This window comes from Theropithecus gelada, chromosome 8, assembly GCF_003255815.1.
Source record: "Theropithecus gelada isolate Dixy chromosome 8, Tgel_1.0, whole genome shotgun sequence".
Lineage (NCBI taxonomy): Eukaryota > Metazoa > Chordata > Mammalia > Primates > Cercopithecidae > Theropithecus > Theropithecus gelada.
Genome location: NC_037676.1, coordinates 16548803 through 16571213, shown reverse-complemented (window position 1 = coordinate 16571213; position 22411 = coordinate 16548803). Strand labels below are relative to the sequence as shown.

Below are 22411 nucleotides of genomic sequence, written 5' to 3'. Positions count from 1 at the left end.
TCAAACTAAGAATTTGGTGTTTTCTGTTTTGTTTTGTTTTTTTTTAGCTTTTAAGCAAATAAAGGAAATTATCTTAAAATCAAAGACTTATTTAGATTTGTTACCTTTACTAGTGGCTTCTTGTTCCAGTGGGACATTTATGCTTTCTGCTGTCTTCTGAAAGTCATGTTGTAGGACCTAAAAGGGAAAAATGTTTTAATAGCAGGGCCTGAAATATATGGTCACTATAAAAGAGATGATTACCAGTGTGTAGTTTTTGTCCAACCCAAGAACTTCATACAAACAAATTTAAAAGTATCTTCTAAAACTATCTCAAGAAGGAGGCTTTGGTTGTGATTTCAAGATGGCTAAGTTAAAGGGTTTCCTTCTTTTCTAAAAAAACACACAAAAAATAATACAGCTGAAATAAATAGACTGCATTGTTCATTTTTCTTCAGACTCTAAAAGACACTTAATGCAGCCAAAAAGGGAATGAAGGAGGAAGTGAGGACAGGAAGATGAACAAAGTTAAATGCCTTCAGCAGGGAGAGGAAACAAAAATTGAGATTCACCTCATAACTGTAAGTAACAGATCTAGAAAGGAAGGCATATGATGTTCGGGCAGGAGCTGGTGATGAAACGGTGGTGGTGGTGGTAGTCGTTTAAAACTGTTTAAGGAACATGTGACTACGTAGGTTCTCTCCTTCAACCTCAACAGAAAATGGCAGATTATATTTTAGAGAAATTAAACTAGTGAGCTGCAGACCTGGGGCTACTGGGAGTAGAGGTGGAGAGACAAATGAGGACACAGTAAAGTATCGGATTGGTGTAAAAGTAATTGTGGGTTTTGCCATTGAAAAAACGACCAAAACCACAATTACTTCTGCACCAACCTAAATAGAATACTGAAAACAGAATAATCTAGTGCATGCCTGTAAAACGGTGGGACCTCAGCCCCATTCCCAATCTAGCTTCAGAATACCAGCAGCCAAGCTTATATACTCCAGGCAGGACAGTGAAGGATCCTAATTTGGAGAATCTAAACCACCTCAAAGAAAAGACCAATAGATACTGACATTTACAAGTTTCTAGGAATACGCTGGCTGTCTCCCCAAATGCCCTACCTACAGTGAAGCCCAAAAGAGCCTTAACATGCTTTTTGGTATATCACTGTTTAATATAAACAACCAAGGTTCAGCAGACATTTGAAAACAGAAGATAATGCTTCTGTGAAATAACAGGGCATTACAAAAAAGTAATAATCAGAAAAAAAACTGTTTAGAAGTTAAAAATATGACAGCTGAAATAAAAATAATTTCATGCAAGTGTTAAAGAAAATCTCTCAAGGTAAAACCAAAAGATAACGAAAAGAGGAGAAAATTAAAAGATTAATCCATGAGTACTAATAATATCTGATAATATTAAGTACAGAAGGAGAGAAAAGAGAAAATGGTGTGGCAGTAATAAACAGAATTTAAAAATTTACCAAGTTGAAAACAATCACTGAGTATCCACTGCAAATAATGAAAAAATACCCCAACAAGGCACATCACAGTAAAATGTCAAACTCCAGAGGAAAAGATCTAGACTAGGGAGGAAAAAAACATAAAAAAGTACCCTTCATCCAGAGAATGTATGTTCCAAAACTGTGGATAGTACCAAACCCCATTTATACTGTTTTTCCCCATAAATACTTATCTATGATAAAGTTTAATTTATAAATTGAGCACAGTGAGAGATTAACGATAACTAATAATAAAACAGAACAATTCTCTTGTGCTTTGGGGCCATTAATAAGGGCTGTTTGAACACTGTGATACTGCAAATCTATCTGCTTACCCTAGATGGCTATTAAGTGATTAACAAGCAGGTAGTGTACACAGTGTAGACATGTTGGATAATGAAATGACTCACAACTCAAATAGGAAGGAGTGGGCTGGTGTGAGATTTAATCACACCACTAAAAACAGTGTATAATTTAAAATGTATAAACTATTGGATGGGTGTGGTGGCTCACGTCTGTAATCCCAGAATTTTGGGGGGAGGCTGAGGTGGGAGGATCGCTTGAGCTCAGGAGTTTGAGGATATGAGCAGTGAGCTACAATTACACCACTGCACTCTAGCCCAGAAGACTGAGCAAGACCCTGTCTCTGAAAAACAATTATAAAAAAAACCCTGGTATTTCAGATTTTAATAAGCATATTAATCAGGCTTCCATTCATGAAAGCTGAAAATTTAGAAGGATCTACTTTGAGTAGTTAAAATAAGGCTAATGGGAATACCTGTTCATCATGTTCATTTTCTTCGGTAGCTTCAGTGTTAGCCTGAAGGGAAGTCTGGACATCCACGGGGCCTTCTTCAAATTCTTCCATTTCTTCTTCCTCATTTTCATCTTCTCCACTTCCATAATTAGTTAAAGCCTGAGTTTCAGCTTTAGACAAATCTAAGTTGATTAACACACAATTTTTAGTAGATTTCAGCACATAATCTTAACAACGGCTATCATTTATTGCATTCCTGCCTGGCACAGATGCTTTATATACAGTATCTGAAATCTTCAAACAGTATGTATTAGAAAACGTACAGTGCAGAAAGGCCAGATAATTCAGGGTTACAGTGAAATTCAAAATCAGTTCTTTGACACTTAATTCTATACTTGTTATACTCCACCACACTGTTCCAATAAATGACCTACAAAAACTAAAATATAAAGATAGTACAGAGCCTTTAAACTTACTAATAGACACTGGACATCCTTCACTTTCTTCATCTTCCTCTTGATCAGAAATATCAGATCTTATATTTTTGGGACCATCATACACCTCAGATGTTTGAGTCTGCTTAACTGTTTCAGTTTCATCCTTGTCCTAGACACAAATATATTTGAGTAATTAATTCCTTAGAGTACATGTGTAAAAGCTATATAGTAAGTCTATCATATTAATAATGATCATTATCTAATAAAAAACACAAAGAACCATTTTTAATAGTCTAGTTTTATTTCTAAAACAAAAAAATCTGTCAGAAAAAAGGTCATTTGATGATACAGTCTGCTTTCAAACATTAAGGTAAAAGCTGTTAAAATAATTTTATATTGTTTCAAAAGCATTATTTTTAGGCTTTTTTTTTTTCTTTTTGAGGCAGAGTCTTACTCTGTTGCCAAGGCTGGAATGCAGTGGCATGATCTCAGCTCAATACCACGTCCACCTCCCAGGTTCAAGTAATTCTCCTGCCTCAGCCTCCTGAGTAGCTGGGACTACAGGTGCGCACCACTACATCTGGCTAATTTTTGTATTTTTAGTAAGGACGGGGTTTCACCATGTTGGCCAGGCTGGTCTGGAACTCCTGACCTCATGATCCACCCGCCTTGGCCTCCCAAAGTGCTGGGATTACAGGCTTGAGAGACTGTGCCCGGCCATATTTTTAGGCAAAAATTAATTAGCACATACTTTGTCTTCATCATCAATCTCTCCAGCAGGTGAGCCATGATCTTCAAGAATCCTTTTGGCCTTTAAAACAAACCAATTACACAGAATTTAGCAATATACTTAGACACATACTTACATATTTAGCAGTTCTCATGTCTAGTACTGGGATTATAGAATACTGGGATTATAGACCTGAGCCTATCCTGTATTACTTTCTAATCATTTATTACAGTATCATGCTTTTATTTTCTTCAAGCTCTTAGCAATGTCTAAAATTTATTTATATCCAGAAAATAAATATCATGAAAAGTGTGAAATGGATAGCTTGATTTCGTCTACTTTAGATTGTAAGGAAAAAGAGCCATCTCTTTCTATTTGGGTCTTGGCTTGTTTCCTTCTCATAAAAGAGGGTCAGGAAAAGGCTTCCTGGTATGCCTCAAGTTGAGGCAGAATAGTCATCCAATCTCACGTGATCAAAATTAATTTGACAAGGTAGAACAAACTACAGGGATGTAAAACCAAAGCCCTAACTAATAAGCATTTGTGTTAACTGGGAGTGACCTCTGGGTAATGCATATTCTCCAAGAATCTATAGGGATTGATAACAACCATGGCAGGCAGCTGGGTCTGGTCCAGGGCCAGATCCCAGTCCTCCTCTCCTCTTTTGAGACCTGAATACAGGACAGTAATGTGAACTAGTTATCTGACAATTATCTGACAATGTACATTTAACATCAATTTCTGTCTGCATTCCTGATCTTGAGCAACTGCTGTTACTCCTCAAATTCCATAAGTGACTAGCATATGTAATGACTTATAATGTGATTAACTGGTATTACAAAAAACAACTACTTTTGCTGAGGTAAAATGTGATTTCAGTTAATAATAATGATTAAGAACTGTATTTATGTGCCAATTATCCTAAAATCAAAATGAATGTTATCTACCTCTTTGGCGTAAGACTGTATCACTCCAGCTGCTTCTATTTTCCTTTTGCATCTCTGTTTAACAGTTATACTATTATTATCCAAATCTTGCATAAGCTTAAAGAAAGCCAATTCATTGAACAACACTTCAGATATCTCTACAAGAAGATCTTCTCCACAGTCTTTCAGTTTTCTGCCAGCAAATTTTGCCAGTGAATCCTATTTAAACATAAACCAAATAATTTAAAGATAGTGAACTTCAATTACTTTTAAGTACTGAAAAACTTAAAACTAATGTTTATGATTACTAAGGAAAGATAGGTTAGTATTAGTAAAGAATACTGCTATATTACTAAGTAGGAATGTTGTTAGTCCTGCTTAAAGAGTATATACAAGGGAAGGACATATATGGTCATCTATATTTAGTCACTATTTGATGTAACTGCTGGGCACAAATGTATTCAGACAGGGATTTCTGATACCAGAAAGCTCCCTGACAGTACAAGAGATACTATTTATTGCTGTAGTATATGTGTAAGTGCTATAAAAGGAAAAGACAAAATCTTCCACCTCTAAATGTACCATTAGTATACTTTTAAAGATTCCTTCTTTACTTAAGCCAACCATTCTAATTTAAATTTTTCTTCAAAAGTAAACTTAAGTTCTATTCAAGTTGATATACAGGATCATGTAAAAGAAAACAGGATTTCAAGACCCTCTACATTTATATTATATCAAGGAGGAAATTAAGCCCTGGCAACTTGTACGTTGGTGATTTCTCCTTCTTAGACAATACATTAACTCTCTTAGACAATACATTAACTCTCTTCCTCATTGTTCTTGTTCTGTAAATGACTAGGAGACATCAGAGACCAGACCTCCTGCCTTCTAACCACTGATCTTTGTTACAGATTAACTGCCTCCTTTACTACGCATTAAGCCTTATATAGAAAGATGATGAAATTCTCTTAAGCTTCCCTAAACTCTCTCCAGATAAATTAGCAGTCCCCAACCTTTCTGGCACCAGGACCTGGTTTCACGGAAGACAATGTTTCCCTCAAACATAGGTTGGGGGAAGGTTTCAGAATGATTCAAGCACATTACATTGATTATGCCCTTTATTACATTGTAACATATAGTGAAATAACTATACAACTCACCATAATGTAGAATCAGTGGGAGCCCTGAGATTATTTTCCTGCAACTAGATGATCTCATTTGGGGGTGATGGGAGACAGTGACAGGTCAGGAATTAGATTCTCATAAGGAGCATGTAACCTAGATCCCTCACACGTGCAGTTCACAGAAGGGTTCACTCTCCTATGAGAATCTAATGCTGCTGCTGATCTTACAGGAGGTGGAGCTCAGGCAGTAATGAGAGCCATGAGGAGCAACTGTAAATACAGATGAAGCTTTGCTCACTCGCCTGCTGCTCACCAGCCTGGGGGTTGGGGACCCCTGATATAATGATCCCAAACTTCTGATGTCTATTCTTTGGAATCTGTGCTTCCCAGGCAGCTATCCCTCACACACTGCGCTTGAATCAACTCTCTTTAAAGTAGATTCTGACCCTTTTGATTATTTTAGGTTGAGAATCTTCAAATAAGTATACTCTAGACATTTTTTAGTAAAACCACTCCTCTTTTTCTTTCTAAAAATATGGACTACACTATTTAGCAAACAGGCAAACAACTATGATGTTCAATGCCTAACCCTCTCTCCCACCAAAAGACTATCTTATCTAGTATAATTATGGTAAAAACGTACATATGCTGGGTGCTTTGTGGGAAAAAAAATCCTGAACGGGTTTCAGAAGGAAAAATGTAGAAGACGGTAATTTAAGCTCTAGCTCATAAAAATTTTTCAACACTCTGGGCAATATTTAATATAAATTTACTTTTATTCTTCATGTATGTCCTCTTGTGGAAAAATCAAGAATGGGATAAAAGAAAAGCAGTCAAACCTCAGACTGAGAAAAAAAGTCTTATTTCCAAATTAATGTTTTGGGATCTACCCACAATTATCATAGAAGGCAAAACTGAGGAAGGGCTACATGGATCTTAATAAAAAATATTTAAATGATTATTTATCTTTTAGTGTTATTCTAAAATGGAGGTTCCTACAATGCACAACGCCACTGATGTCTTATAGTCCTTATAAATTATCTATTAGTACTAATTACTAATTAGTACTAATGGGGCCAGGACAATTTATACTTTAGTCTTAATACTAACAAAATGGAAAATTACAGCGATATAAATTTGCATCAAGCCCAAGGAAAAAGTTAATACCGATTATCTAAAACCAGTTTAAACAAAGAAATAAGAAACAAGGCAAAGTGTCATTAGAAAATTTTGTAATAAAGACGAAAAGAAAAATGTGTCACCTAATGTAGAGTAAAAATACATATCACTGAACTGTCTCAATGGGAAAATACTCGGGTAAACATAAAGATGTTTGTCATAAGGAATAAACAAGGTAATTTTATTAACACTAACATGGGATTTCTCAACCTTGGCCCTACTGACATTTAGGACCAGATAATACTTCGTTGTGGGGGACTGTCCCATGTACTGTCAAATGTTTATCAAGATTCTTCCTGGTCTCTACCCATTAGTTGCCAGTACCTGTCCTCCTCTCAGCCCTCCCTACCTTCTTCACACTACTTGCTGTGATAAACAAAATGTCTGCAGACACTGCTAAATGTCTCCCAGTAGGCAAATTCTCCCCCAGTTACTGACTTACTATAATTTAAGCGTACTGATACAGCCTAAAAAGTCTCTACAACCAGCTGGTCTCTGGCTTCTGAAATTTCCCAGATTAGTCAAATTACTTTAGCCAATTATTTTAGAAACAGTCACAGAATACTTTCTAAACATTTCAAACTAAAAACGTTTTCATTGAGAAGATAAACCAAACCAATAAAAGCTTGTAAGAGATATGCCTTAGACATGACCAAATTAAATGAAGATACTAACAGGGCCTAATAATACAATATTATTTTAACCAAGTGACAACCTAAAAAGTATTAAAACATCATCCCAAATGGATGCTAGATTGGATGTCCACCTGAATAAATTGTACAATGCAAGAAAAGGCCTCACTGCGCCCCCGCCCCCCACAAAAACCTTACCACATGGTAAATATTGGTAAATCATACAAGTATAAACTCTTACCTGTAATATACTTCCAAGTTGTTTATGAAAGAACTTTACAAACTCTTTGCTCTCATCATTTTGCTGGGTAAGGGTCAAAACCATGCGCCTTACTGAAGTTAAAAGCTGTGAGGAGCATACTTCATCCATGTGCTCCTGAGAAAAATCCTAGTTGGTTAGAATATAAACTTACCTATTGTTTAAAAAAAGAAAATCAATCCATATAATATAAAATGTTAATTTTTAATTTTCTTGCACAGATGCTCCTCAATTTTCAGATACCCGTTTAGAAATATTCATTCATAAGAAAAGCCAAACTCCTACTTTATTCATACACATTGAGAGGTTTGGCAATTTTGACCCGTGAAAGCAGATGATAAGCCAGTAAAAAGAACTGGCTGATCCAGTACTTTTCACCACTTCCTTTCTGTACCTTTCTATACCTTAAGGAGAACTATTCATGCTACAGCTTCCATTTTGCCAATCTTTCTGTTTTCAGTTAATTTCAAATACTCTTACAAGCATACTCACCTTCTACCCAATTCCCTATTATTTTCTAACTCAGGGTTTCTCAACCTTCGCATTATTGACATCCTGTGCATTGCAGGATATTTAGCATCATCCTGGCCTCTACCCACTAGATGCCAGTAACACCTCCTCCCTACACCACCTCAACAACTAAAAATATCTTTCGACATTCTGAAATGTCTTGAGGGTTAACATCACCCCCTTGCTACTTTCTTAACAAATCACTTCAGTCAAGTGTCTCTTCTTAAACTTTCTTAAGAAGCAGGTGTGAGCTACAAAATAATATGAATCACGGTTAAGTTTCTGAGGTCAACCCCATAAATCATCCATATCAAGTAATCTCAAGGTTCTAATCCTTCTTCTTCTTGTAAATCCATTTAAGCAAATCCTATAATCTTTTTCAGTTCAGTTTTCTCCCCACCCCATAAAATTTACAAAATAAGGGAGCCAAACTAGATGATCTTCAAGGTCCCTTCTCAGACTTAAGCTCATTTAAAATAATGTATGTGTCAAGACAGGTGACTAAAAAAAAAAACAAAAAAGCTGTGCCTGTCTTCAGAGAGTCAAATACTAATGCAGGAGTCAGATATGTACATAAATAATCACTATAAGCTCTGTGCTGTCTGGTAGATAACACTTTTTTAACTGCAGGGATTCTCATCACAAAATACAGTGGCTCACAGAAGACATTACTTACTGAACAAATAAAAAAATTTTTTTTTTTTTTTTTGAGACGGAGTCTTGCTCTGTCGCCCAGGCTGGAGTGCAGTGGCGCGATCTCGGCTCACTGCAAGCTCCGCCTCCCGGGTTCACGCCATTCTCCTGCCTCAGCCTCCGGAGTAGCTGGGACTACAGGCGCCCGCCACCTCGCCCGGCTAGTTTTTTCGTATTTTTTAGTAGAGACGGGGTTTCACCGGGTTAGCCAGGATGGTCTCGATCTCCTGACCTCGTGATCCGCCCGTCTCGGCCTCCCAAAGTGCTGGGATTACAGGCTTGAGCCACCGCGCCCGGCCATAAATATTTTTTAAAAGCACCCACCAGGTGCTCTAAGGAGCTATAGGAGCATATTGGAGACAACAACAAATATTTTTGAAGAAATATTTCAGTCAGGCAGAAAAGAGTTAAAGTATTTTACATCTTGGATAGATAAGACAACTTGTACAAACAGCTAATATGTGAAAAAGTAAAAGTAGATACGGGAAATGCTGAATAATGTGAAGTGAATGTACTAGATGGAGAGTAGCTAGGACGGGAAAGCACACCAGATCCAGCGGTGAAGCCGCTTGAAGACTAAGGAGTTTGGGTAGGATATGGCTTAGTAAAAATGCACTTCATGCCTACTTCATGCCTATTACGACAGGTAGTCTAAGCAAAAGGTAAGAACATTAATTTAGATTATGCTACTGGAAAGAAGAAAGTGAAGTGAAACTGATGACCCAAAGGAGAAGAACACATTTTTGACTCACTAGTAATGGCATGAAGAGAGTCAAGAAGTCTAACTCAGGTGACTGGGTATAATGCTGCCTGGGCATAATTAACCAAAAAAGTTCTACAGTCCTACAAAAAAACTCAAGATTTAAAGTGAAATGAGACATCATAAATAGTTAAAATCAGATTATTAGTTCTACTCTGTTTACTTGCCTCAGAAACTTTTTGAAATGCTAAATTATTTATTATTTCATTTCCTCATGAAACGAAATCACTTAAATCAGGGCTATACAGGTAAAGTGAGGAACAATTTAGATTTTAAACAAGGTAACAAGATAAGTCGTGTGTTTTAGGTAACTCTAGAAATGCCAGTAGCGCTTAAAAGGTCAAGTGGAAAACCTATTAAAGAGTGTCACTAGCCAATTTAGCCAGCTAAAATACCATTAATTTCCTAACATCTTAGACATTTAAGAAAAATCACTTTTAAAAAAAGTAATGCTTTTAAATTCAAGACTTTTTAAACATTTCAGAAAATCAAGGTGATTTCTATTTTGCTCAAGTATTAAATATTTTATTATATGACAGTTTCTGAGCAGATAATATGTAACTTACATAATTTTTCCATCAAATCAGACACAAAATAGTAAAAACAATCAATTTCCTAATTGAAGGCTACACTCCCTAAGCATAAAGATAAATCATTCAGTTTTTTTTAACCCTTATAAAATAACTGTATATATCAAATAAATATTACTACAATTATACCTAATTTAGTTTTTAAAAGACATGTTTACAAGTATTTATTGTACTATTAATGCTAAAATTTCGGCCTAAGATGAAAGCAAGCAACAACCGAGAAAATTTAAATCAATTCACTTGAGGCAATGGTTTCAAACTCTGAGATAAAAATCTATTTTAAAAATCTACATTCTTAAAATTTATAAGTATATTCTTTTATGGAAGGTAAATATATACATAGATTTATAAGTAACAGGAAATAAATTCACAGAACAGTTGGTAAAACTGATATATTTATGCCTTATCCCTCAAATTCTTTTTATCCAGTATCTTAAGTACTTCTTGGCTGTAGGTACTATGAGATACTATTCTAGGGAGGAGATACAAGTAATTATGATCCTTTGTCATAAGTGCTATAATGAAGGCATGAACCCAGTATCTCAGGAAGAGTGAAGAGAGGAAGGAATTCTGCCTGTAAACACATGCAACAACATTTGCACTGGCTCCTGAAAAACAGGAGAAACTGACAGAGGAAGAGGAGAAGGTCATTCTCCGTAAAAGACACAATGTGGGCGATGTGCCTTTTTCAATCATGTCAAGTACGACACAAGGTTTAAGAGACCAGACCATGCTGTAAAAGGTTTTGTGAGTGATACTGAACCTGGTCTTTATCCTATGGGTCAGCTGTTTTCACACTTACAGAGTCTAAAGAGCTCAACTACAGTTGAGGGTTGAAGAGTCCAGTCATTTATTAATTCATTAATGTTTACTGAGTGTCTACGATGTGCAGTTATTATTTTCGGACAGTGACCAAAACAGATCAACATCTCAGACGTCATGGATCTTGTATTTTAGTATGGAGAGGCAGATAAATATTACATAGGTGAAAGGTGGCATGCAAGCATTATGAAGGTAAAGGAAAGCAGGTAAAGGATAAGGGAGAGGTTTACTCAGCAACAGTTAACATTTGACCAAACACTTGAGGAGTTCAAGAGAACAAGCCATGCAGGTAGGTATCTGAAGGAAGAGCATTCCAGGTAGAGGTATTAGCAAGTGCCAAGGCCTTAGAAGTGCTAACAACTCTACTAGGAGGGTTGAAAAGTTAGAAGCAGCAGCAAAAGGACAGTAAGGCCGTTTAGGAACTATTGCAATTGCCCAGAACAAGGCTAAGTGTTTCTGTTTTTAGATGGAATAATCTGGACACTATCAGCTGACTTTTTCCTCTGTTGTAAAGTCAGATACTCTGCTGTATCTTCAGAGAAAGCAGTTTGTACAGGTGCTTTCTCAAAGATCTCTCTTCTCTCAAAACATTTCAAAAAAAGCAATTACTTCTGCTGAGGGAAGAAATATAAGCACACTGAAAGCAATTCTCTGTGGTACATGTCTTACCAAGAGAAGTATAAGTACGTTATACGAAACTAGCCCAGTGACAATGTATTTTGTAGTTTACCATATCTGGATGAAAAGATAACAATTACTTTTCACTTCTAATTGTTAAAATTTCCATTTTAAATTAGAATGTAATGAGTGCCATCTCAGAAAGAAGTCCTGTCTTCCTATTCCATTTGTTGCACGTCTCCATCTGCCCTGATCAATGTTATTAAATAAAATTAACAGTACTGCTTACCAGTCTGACACTTTCAATGTTGATGGAAATATAAACTGGTTAGTTTCTCTGAAGGACAATTTAGCATGTCTCAAAAGCTTTAAAAATGTTTATGACCTTTGAACTAAAAATTTTGTGTCTAAAAATTGTTTCTAAAGAAACAAAAGTAAACAGATTATCCTCAATCATTGAAGAAGTGTTTATAATAGTGGAAAAGAAACCAGAATAAACACAAATATTTAACAATAGGGACTGAAAAATTAATTAAGAGAAAATTGTATTCTATGACTACTTGACCTCATAGCAGCCATCAACATAACTAACTCCTTGCAGTCCTTCTTGGTCAACTCTGGCTCTGCTTTTGTACAACTTACAAATGCTGAATCACCTGGTCCCACATCCCAGTTGAAGGCCTCTGTCTATTCTCACATCAAATGACCTGGCTTTAGGCAGCAGCTACATGCTATAAACTACCTTATGTCTATCTGCAGCTGTGCCTGGAATTCGCTGAGTAACCAAATGACTACTTGACTGCTCTCTGGTTGTCTAAAAGACAGTTCAATTTTAAAGTCCAAAATAAAACTCTCGGCTGGCACGGTGGCTCGAGCCTATAATCCCAGCACTTTGGGAGGCCCAGGCGGGTGCATCACTTGAGGTCACAAGTTCAAGGCCAGCGTGGTCAACATAGGGAAACACCATCTCTACTAAAAATACAAAAATAAGCCGGGCATGGTGGCACGCACCTGTAGTCCCAGCTACTTGGGAGGCTGAGGCAGGAGAATCACTTAAACCAAGGAGGCAGAGGTTACAGTAAGCCGAGGTCGCGCCATTGCATTCCAGCCTGGGTAATAGAGTGAGCCTCTGTTTCAAACCACCGCCCCCCCCCCCCCCACCAAAAAAGAACTCTTCATCTCCCCCTTCTCCCAAGCCTTCTTCATTTCAGTAAATCGTATTTCCTCCCAGCCAGTTTTCTCTATCTCCCGACACTCTAACCATTAGTAGGACCTACTGATTTCCTAACTATATCCCAATTATGTATTTCTTTACACCACCCGAATCTAAGCCGTTATCATTTCTCTTCTGGTCTCACTGCACTCCTGACCCCCTTATAATCAATTTTCTAAAAACAAAGCAGACTTAGTTTCTCTCCTGCTTAAAACCTTCTAGGAGTTTCCCTTCAAACTTTGAGCAAAGTCCAAACTTCTAATCATGGCCTGTAATACTTGACACAATTAGCCCTCGCCTCCCTTTCAACTTAGTCTCATACAAATATCCTCCAACCATATAGGCTTTCCCTCTACTTCCTTCAACATGTGAAGCTAATTCCTACCTTAAGGCCATTGCACTCTGTCTGGAATCATCCTGGTTTACACTGGCTCCTCAGTCATGTCTCTGCTTAAATGTTCCCTCATTAGAAGCTTTCCCTGATCACCCAATATAAAACAGACACCATCATATTGTCAAATTTTAATTATGTGCATGGCCCGTATCATTACCTGATATACAGTTACTTAAATGTCTTATATTTACTTATGTTACTTCAGTCTATATTCCTACTCTAGCATGCAAGCTCCATGAGAGCAAAGGCCTTGTTCACTGCTAGGTCTGCCAAACCTGGCATTAAGTAGGCATTTTATAAATATTTTGGAATGAATGTTGTGGAACCATTAAAAAAAAAAAAAAGACAGGGGTGGAGCAAGATGGCAGAACAGAAGCCTCTACCAATCATCTTCCCCTTCTGGAACACCAAATTTTAACAACTACACACCAAAAAAAGCACCATTATAAGAATAAAAACCAGGTGAGTAATGATGGTACTTGCTTTTAACGTCGTATTGCTGAAAGGGGCACTAAAGAGGGTAGGAAAGACTGTCTTGAATTGCTGACGCCACCCTTCCTCCAACCCCAGGCAGCACTGACTGCAGCAGTGCAAGTGACTCCTTCTGCTTCAGGAGACGAGAGCAAGGAATAAAAAGGACTTTGTGTTGCATCTTGCATACCAGGTCAGCTCCAGCTACAGCAGGACAGAGGCAGAGTCGTGAGGTCCCCATTCCAGGCCCTAGCTCCAAGATGACATTTTTAGACACACTCTGGCCCAAAAGGAAATCCACTGCCTTAAAGGGAAGGACCCAGTCCTGGAAGGCTTAATCTTGGCTTAATCTTAACCTGCTGACTAAAGAGGCTTTGGACCTTGAATAACTGACAGTGACACCCATGTAGTATGCCACGGGCCTTGGGTGAGACTCAGAGATGTTCTGGCTTCAGGTGAGGCCCAACGTATACTGAGCTGTGGTGGCTATGGTGAAAGATTCCTTCTGCTTGAGAAAAGGAGAGTAAAAAGGGGACTTTGTCTGGCACCTGAGGTACCAGTGTGATCACACTGGGGTAGAGCACTAAGCAGGCTCTTGGGATCCACAATTCAAGAACTTGGCACCTGCCCTGGGCCAGAGGAGAGCCCACTGCCCTGAAGGGTGAGTCCCAGGCCTGGCAGCATTCACCACAAGCTGACTAAAAAGCCCTTGGGCTTTAAATGAATGTTAGCAGAACTCATGGGCCGGTGGTGGTGGTGGCAGCCACCAGGAGAGGCTCTGCTGCCTATGGAAAGCAGAGGTAAGAGTGGGAAGGACTTTGTCTTGTGGCTTTAAGGCCAGTTTAGCCACAGTAGGACAGAATACCAGGTAGATGTCTAAGTTCAAGGATGTAATCTGTGGACCCGATAGGGACCTGGGGGAACTCACTGCCCTGAAGGGAAAGACACAAACCTGGCTGGTTTCCCCACCTTTTAATGGTAGGAGCCCTAGGGCCTTGAGCGAATTTAGGCGGTAGCCAGGTAGCGGTTACAGAGGGTCTTGGGCAAGCCTCAGTGCTGTGCTGTGCTGGCTTTAGGTATGACCCAGCATAGTCCCAGGGGTAGTCACCATACAGGTGCCTCCATCACCCCATCTCCAGCTCCAGGCATTTCATAACAGAGATTCCACTTATTTGAGAAAAAATAAAGGAAGAGAACAAAAGTTTCCGCCTGGTAATTCAGAGAATTATTCTGGATCTTATCCAAAATCACCAAAGTGGTACACCTCTACGAGTCTGCAAAAACCACAGTGTTTTTGGGCTTGGGACCCAAGTCCCTTTGAATACCTGGAAAGCTTTCCCAAGAAGAATGGCACAAACAAGCCCAAACTGTGAGGCCTACAAAAAATATCTAACTCTCAATGCCCAGACACCGACAAACATCCACAAGCATCAAGGTCATACAGAAAATCATGACCTCAACAAAGGGACCAAATAAGGCACTAGTGGCCAATCCAGGAGAAACAGAGAGATGTGACCTTTCAGACAGAGAATTCAAAATAGCTGTTTTGAGGAAACTCAAAGAAATTCAAGATAGGAAGGGAATTCAGATTTTTTTTTTTTTTTCAGACAGAGCCTTGCTCTGTCACCCAGGCTAGAGTGCAGTGGCACAAGCTTGGCTCGCTGCAACCTCCACCTCCCGGGTTCAAGCGATTCTCCTGCCTCAGCCTCCCGAGTAGCCATCATTATAGATGCATACCACCATGTCCAGCTATTTTTTTTTTTGTATGTTGTGGTAGACGCGCGGTTTCACTGTGTTGACCAGGCTGCTCTCAAATTCCTGACCTCAAGTAATCACCCACCTTGTGGGTGCTGGGATCACAGGTGTGAGCCATAGCACCTGGCTGGGAATTCAGAATTCTGTATTCATAGATAAATTTAACAAACAGATTGAAATAATTTAAAAGAATCAAGCAGAAATTCTAGAGCTGAAAAACGCAACTGACATACTAAAGAATGCATCAATCTCTTAATAGAATTGATCAAGCTAAATAATTAGCTTGAAGATAGGCTCTTTGAAAACACAATTTGAGGAGACAAAAGAAAAAAAATAAAAAACAATAAAGCACACCTACAGGATCTGGAAAATAACCTCAATAAGACAAATCTAAGTTATTGGCCTTAAAGAGGGGGTAGAGAGAGACAGGTAGAAAGAGTAACAACATTCAAGTACAAGAAGGTTACAGAAAACCAAGATAGTTTAATTCAAACAAGACTATCTCATGGCATTTAATAATCAAACTCGCAAACATGAAGGATAAAGGTCCCTAAAAGCGGCAAGAGAAAAGAAACAACATATAATAGAGTTCCAATATATCTGACAGTAGACTTGTCACTAGAATCCTTACAGGTCAGGAGACAGTGTCATGACATATTTCCAGTGCTGAAGGAAGAAAACTTTTACCCTAGAATAGTATATCCAGAAAAAATATCCTTCAAACATGAAGGAGAAATACCTTCCCAGACAAAAGCTGAGGGATTTCATCAACACCAGACTTGTCTGACAAGAAATACTAAATATTAAATACTTTCTTTCCATCTAAAAGAAGACATTAATGAGCAATAAGATATCATGTGAAGGTACAAAACTCACCGGTAATAGAAAGTACACAGAATATTATAACACTGTAATTGTGGTGTGTAAACTACTCTTAAGTGGAAAGACAAAATGATGATCAATATAAAATCAAATACATATATATCAATATAAAATATATATTATCAATATAAAACCAATCAAAAATAGTACTACAACAACTTTTCAAGACATAGTACAATAAGATATAAAGAGAAACAACAAAAAGTTAAAAAGCAGGAGAACAAAGTTAACATTTACATGAGTTTTCATTTTGTTAGCTTGTTTGTTTATGCAGTCAGTGTTATCATCAGTTTAAAATACTGGGTTACAAGACAGTATTTGCAATCCTCATGGTAACCTCAAATCCAAAAGAATATATGTAACAGACATGAAAACAATAATGCATGTTAAAAAACAAGAAAAGCATGAGCAAACCAAACCCAAAATAGAAGAAATAATAAAGATCAAAGCAGAAATAAATGAAATTGAAATAAAGAAAACACAAAAGAGCAACGAAACAAAAAGTTGGTATTTTAAAAGATACATAAAATTGGCAAACCATTAACCAGACTAAGAAATAAAAGATAAAAAACCCAAATAATATCAGAGATGAAAAGGAAGACATTACAACCAATACCTCGGAATTCAACAATACATTAAAAAGACGATCCATCATGACCAAGTGGGATTTATCCCAGGGATGCAAGGATGGTTCAACATAGGTAAATCAATCATTGTAATATATATTGTCAACAGAATGAAGGACAAAACCCATATGATCATTTTAACCGATGCTGAAAAACCATCTGATTCCTGATAAAAGCCCTCAAAAAACTGGGTATAGAAAAAACATACCTCAACATACTAGAATCCATATACAACAGACCCACAGCTAATATTATACAAAATGGGGAAAAACTAAAACCCATTCCTTTATGATCTGGAACACAATAGGGATGCCCACTTTCACCACTGTTATTCAACATAGTCCTGCAAGTCCTAGCTAGAGTAATCAGACAAGAGAAAGAAATAAAGGGAATCCAAATTAGAAAGGAAGAATCAAATTATCCTTGTTTGTTTATAATATATATAATCTTATACTTGGAAAAGCCTAAAGACTCCACAAGAATACTATTAGAACCGATCAACAAATTCAGTAAAGTTGCAGCATATAAAGTCAACACACAAAAATCAGCAGCATTTCCATATGCCAACAGTAATCTCATTTACAACAGACACAAATAAAATTAAATATCTAAGAATTAACCAAATAAGTGAAAGATCTCTACAATGAAAACTATAAAACACTGATGAAAAGAAATTTTAAGAGACACAAAAATGGAAAGATATTCCATGTTCATGGATTGGAAAATCAGTATTCTTAAAATGTCTGGGAATAGGAACAGCTCCAGCCTCCAGCTCCCAGCGTGAGCGACACAGAAGACGGGCGATTTCTGCATTTTCAACTGAGGTACCGGGTTCATCTCATTAGGGCATGTTGGACAGTTGGCCCCGGTCCGTGGGTGCAGCCCCACCAGCGAGAGCTGAAGCAGGGCGAGGCATCGCCTCACCTGGGAAGCGCAAGGGGTAAGGGAATTCCTTTTCCTAACCAAAGGAAATTGAGACACACAACACCTGGAAAATCGGGTAACTCCCACACGAGTACCGCGCCTTACCAAGGGTCTTAACAAACAGCACACCAGGAGATTATATCCCACACCTGGCCCAGAGGATCCCATGCCCACGGAGCCTCCCTCATTGCTAGCACAGCAATCTGAGATCTAACTGCAAGGCGGCAATGAGGCTGGGGGAGGGGCGCCCACCATTGCTGAGGCTTAAGTAGGTAAACAAAGCCACCGGGAAGCTCGAATTGGGTGAAGCCCACCGCAGCTCAAGGAGGCCGGCCTGCCTCTATAGACTCCTCCTCTGGGTACAGGGCATAGCTAAACAAAAAGCAGCAGAAACCTTGGCAGAGGTAAATGCCCCTGTCTGACAGCTTTTAAGGCAGCAGTGGATATCCCAGCACGGAGGCTGAGATCTGAGAACAGACAGACTGCCTGCTCAAGTGGGTCCCTGACCCAAGTGGCCTAACTAGGAGACATGCCCCACTAGGTGCAGACCGACACCTCACACCTCATACGGCAGGGTACACCCCTGAGATGAAGATTCCAGAGCAACAATCAGACAGCAACACTCGCTGTTCAGCAATATTCTATCTTCTGCAGCCTCTGCTGCTGACACTCAGGTAAACAGGGTCTGGAGTGGACCTCAAGCAAACTCCAACAGACCTACAGCTGAGGGTCCTGACTGTTAGAAGGAAAACTAACAAACAGAAAGGACACCCACACCAAAAACCCATCAGTACATCACCATCGTCAAAGACCAAAGGCAGATAAAACCACAAAGATGAGGAAAAAGCAGGGCAGAAAAGCTGGAAATTCAAAAAATCAGAGTGCATCTCCCCCTCCAAAGGAACGCAGCTCATCGCCAACAATGGAACAAAGCTGGACGGAGAATGACTTTGACAAGTCGAGAGAAGAAGGCTTCAATCGATCAAACTTCTCAGAGCTAAAGGAGGAACTACGTAACCAGTGCAAAGAAACTAAACACCTTGAAAAAAGAATGGATGAATGGATAACTAATCAATGCAGAGAAGACCTTAAAAGAACTGATAGAGATGAAAACCATAACACAAGAACTACATGACAAATGCACAAGCTTCAGTAACCGACTTGATCAACTGGAAGAAAGAGTATCAGTAATTGAAGATCAAATGAATGAAATGAAGCGAGATGAGAAGTGTAGAGAAAAAAGAGTAAAAAGAAATGAACAAAGCCTCCAAGAAATATGGGATTATGTGAAAAGACCAAATCTACGTCTGATTGGTGTGCCTGAAAGTGATGGGGAAAATGGAACCAAGTTGGAAAACACTCTGCAGGATATCATCCAGGAGAACTTCCCCAACCTAGAAAGGCAGGCCAACATTCAAATTCAGGAAATACAGAGAATGACACAAAGATACTCCTCGAGAAGCGCAATTCCAAGACACACAATTGTCAGATTCACCGAAGTTGAAATGAAGGAAAAAATGTTAAGGGCAGCCAGAGAGAAAGGTCAGGTTACACACAAAGGGAAGCCCATCAGACTAACAGCAGATCTCTTGGCAGAAACTCTCCAAGCCAGAAGAGAGTGGGGGCCAATATTCAACATTCTTAAAGAAAAGAATTTTAAGCCCAGAATTTCATATCCAGCCAAACTAAGTATCATAAGTGACAGAGAAATAAAATCCTTTACAGACAAGCAAATGCTTAGAGATTTTGTCACCACCAGGCCTGCCCTACAAGAGATCCTGAAGGAAGCACTAAACATGGAAAGGAACAACAGGTACCAACCATTGCAAAAACACGTCAAAATGTAAAGTCAATCAATGCTAGGAAGAAACTGCATCAACTAGCGAGCAAAATAACCAGCTAATATCACAATGACAGGATCAAGTTCACACATAACAATATTAACCTTAAATGTGAATGGACTAAATGGTCCAATTAAAAGACACAGACTGGCAAATTGGATAAAGAGTCAAGACCCATCAGTTTGCTGTATTCAAGAGACCCATCTCACACGCAGAGACATACATAGGCTCAGAATAAAGGGATGGAGGAAGATCTACCAAGCAAATGGAAAACAAAAAAAGCAGGCGTTGCAATCCTAGTCTCTGATAAAACAGACTTTAAACCATCAAAGATCAAAAGAGACAAAGACGGACCATTACATAATGGTAAAGAGATCAATTCATCAGGAAGAGCTAACTATCCTACATATATGCACCCAATACAGGAGCACCCAGATTCATAAAGGAAGTCCTTAGAGACTTACCAAGAGACTTAGAGACTCCCATACAATAATAATGGGAGACTTTAACACCCCACTGTCAACATTAGACAGATCAACGAGACAGAAAGTTAACAAGGATATCCAGGAATTGAACTCATCTCTGCAGCAAGCAGACCTAATAGACATCTATAGAACTCTCCACCCCAAATCAACAGAATATACATTCTTCTCAGCAACACATCGTACTTACTCCAAAATTGACCACGTAATTGGAAGTAAAGCACTCCTCAGCAAATGTACAAGAACAGAAATTATAACAAACTGTCTCTCAGACCACAGTGCAATCAAACTAGAACTCAGGACTAAGAAACTCAATCAAAACCGCTCAACTACATGGAAACTGAACAACCTGCTCCTGAATGACTACTGGGTACATCACGAAATGAAGGCAGAAATAAAGATGTTCTTTGAAACCAGTAAGAACAAAGATACAACATACCAGAATCTCTGGGACACATTTAAAGCAGTGTGTAGAGGGAAATTTATTCCTCAAGGATCTAGAACTAGAAATACCATTTGACCCAGCCATCCCCTTACTGGGGATATACCCAAAGGATTGTAAGTCATGCTGCTATAAAGACACACGCACACGTATGTTTATTGCGGCACTATTCACAATAGCAAAGACTTGGAATCAACCCAAATGTCCATCAGTGACAGACTGGATTAAGAAAATGTGGCACATATACACCATGGAATACTATGCAGCCATAAAAAAGGATGAGTTCGTGTCCTTTGTAGGGACATGGATGCAGCTGGAAACCACCATTCTCAGCAAACTATCGCAAGAACAGAAAACCAAACACCGCATGTTCTCACTCATAGGTGGGAACTGAACAATGAGATCACTTGGACACAGGAAGGGGATCATCACACACTGGGTCCTATTGTGGGGAGGGTGTGGGGGAAGGGACAGCATTAGGAGATATACCTAATGCAAATGACGAGTTAATGGGTGCAGCACACCAACATGGCACATGTATACACATGTAACAAACCTGCATGCTGTGCGCATGTACCCTAGAACTTAAAAGTATTTAAAAAAAAAAAAAGTCTGTACTCCCCAAAGCAATCTACAGATTCAATGCAATTGTGATCAAAATGCCAATGACATTCTTCACAGAATTAGAAAAAAAAATCCTAAAATTTATATAGCACCACAAAAAAAGCTCAGAATAGCCAAAGCTATCCTGAGCAAAAAGAACAAAACTGGAAGAATCACGTTACCTGCCTTCAAATTATACTACACAGCTATAGTAACCAAAACAGCATGGTACTGGCATAAAAACAACAGACACATAGACCAATAGAACAGAGAACTCAGAAACAAATCCACATACCTACAATAAACTCATTTTCAACAAAGGTGCCAAGAACATACACTGGGGAAAAGACAGTCTCTTCACAGTAAACGGTGTTGGGATAAATGGATATCCATAAGCAAAAGAATGAAACTAGACCTCTCTCTCTCACCATATACAAAAGTCAAATCAAAATGGATTAAAGACATAAATCTAAGACCTCATACTATGAAACTACTATATGAAAACAGTGGGGAAACTCTGCAGGACATTGGTCTAGGCAAAAATTTCTTGAGTAATATCCCACAAGCACTGGCAACCAAAGCAAAAGAAGACAAACGGGATCACATCAAGTTAAAAAGCTTCTGCACAACAAAAGAAACAACAAAGTGAAAAGACAACCCACAGAATGAGAGAAAATATGTGCAAACCATCCATCTGACAAGGGATTAATAACCAGCATTATATAAAGAGTTCAAACAACTCTATAGGAAAAAATCTAATAATCTAATTTAAAAATGTGCAAAAGATCTGAATACACATTTCTCAAAAGTCCAGATACAAATAGCAAACAGGCATATAAAAGGTTCTCAACATGATCACAGAAATGCAAATCAAAACTACAACGAGAAATCATCTCACCTGTTAAAATGGCACTTATCCCAAAGACAGGTAATAACAAATGCTGGTTAGGATGTGGAAACTCACCAGAAAAGGAAACTCTCATACAGTGCTGGTGGGAATGTAAATTAGTACAACCCCTCTGAAGAACAGTTTAGAAGTTGCTCAAGAAACTAAAAATAGAGCTAGAGCTATCATATGATCCAGCAATCCCACTGCTGGGTATATACAGAAAAGAAAGGACATCAGTGTATTAAAGGGGTATCTGCACACCCATGTTAGTTGCAGTGCTGTTCACAACAACCAAGATTTGGAAGCAACCTAAGTGTCCATCAACAGATGAACGGATAAAGAAAATGTGGTACATACACACAATGGAGT

The 22411-nt window shown here is 38.4% G+C and overlaps 1 protein-coding gene across 18 annotated transcripts in view; it reads right to left on the bottom strand.

Annotated features, from left to right (window-relative positions):
• The window catches only part of PCM1 (pericentriolar material 1), a 109442-nt gene that overhangs the window by 14695 nt on the left and 72336 nt on the right, over positions 1 to 22411 (bottom strand). For 12 of the 18 annotated variants that reach the window (XR_003120758.1, XM_025393426.1, XM_025393429.1 and 9 more), the window contains 6 exons: positions 7510 to 7644; positions 4355 to 4552; positions 3429 to 3488; positions 2717 to 2846; positions 2262 to 2422; positions 105 to 177 (listed from right to left, as the gene is read on the bottom strand). Coding sequence is in view for 17 of the 18 variants with exons in the window: in XM_025393426.1 (XP_025249211.1) it covers positions 105 to 177; positions 2262 to 2422; positions 2717 to 2846; positions 3429 to 3488; positions 4355 to 4552; positions 7510 to 7644 (757 nt within the window). In the remaining variant the exon portion in view is untranslated. Of the gene's footprint in view, positions 1 to 104; positions 178 to 2261; positions 2423 to 2716; positions 2847 to 3428; positions 3489 to 4354; positions 4553 to 7509; positions 7657 to 22411 lie in introns of all 18 variants that reach the window. The other 6 variants (XM_025393423.1, XM_025393425.1, XM_025393431.1 and 3 more) reach the window with 2 other exon arrangements.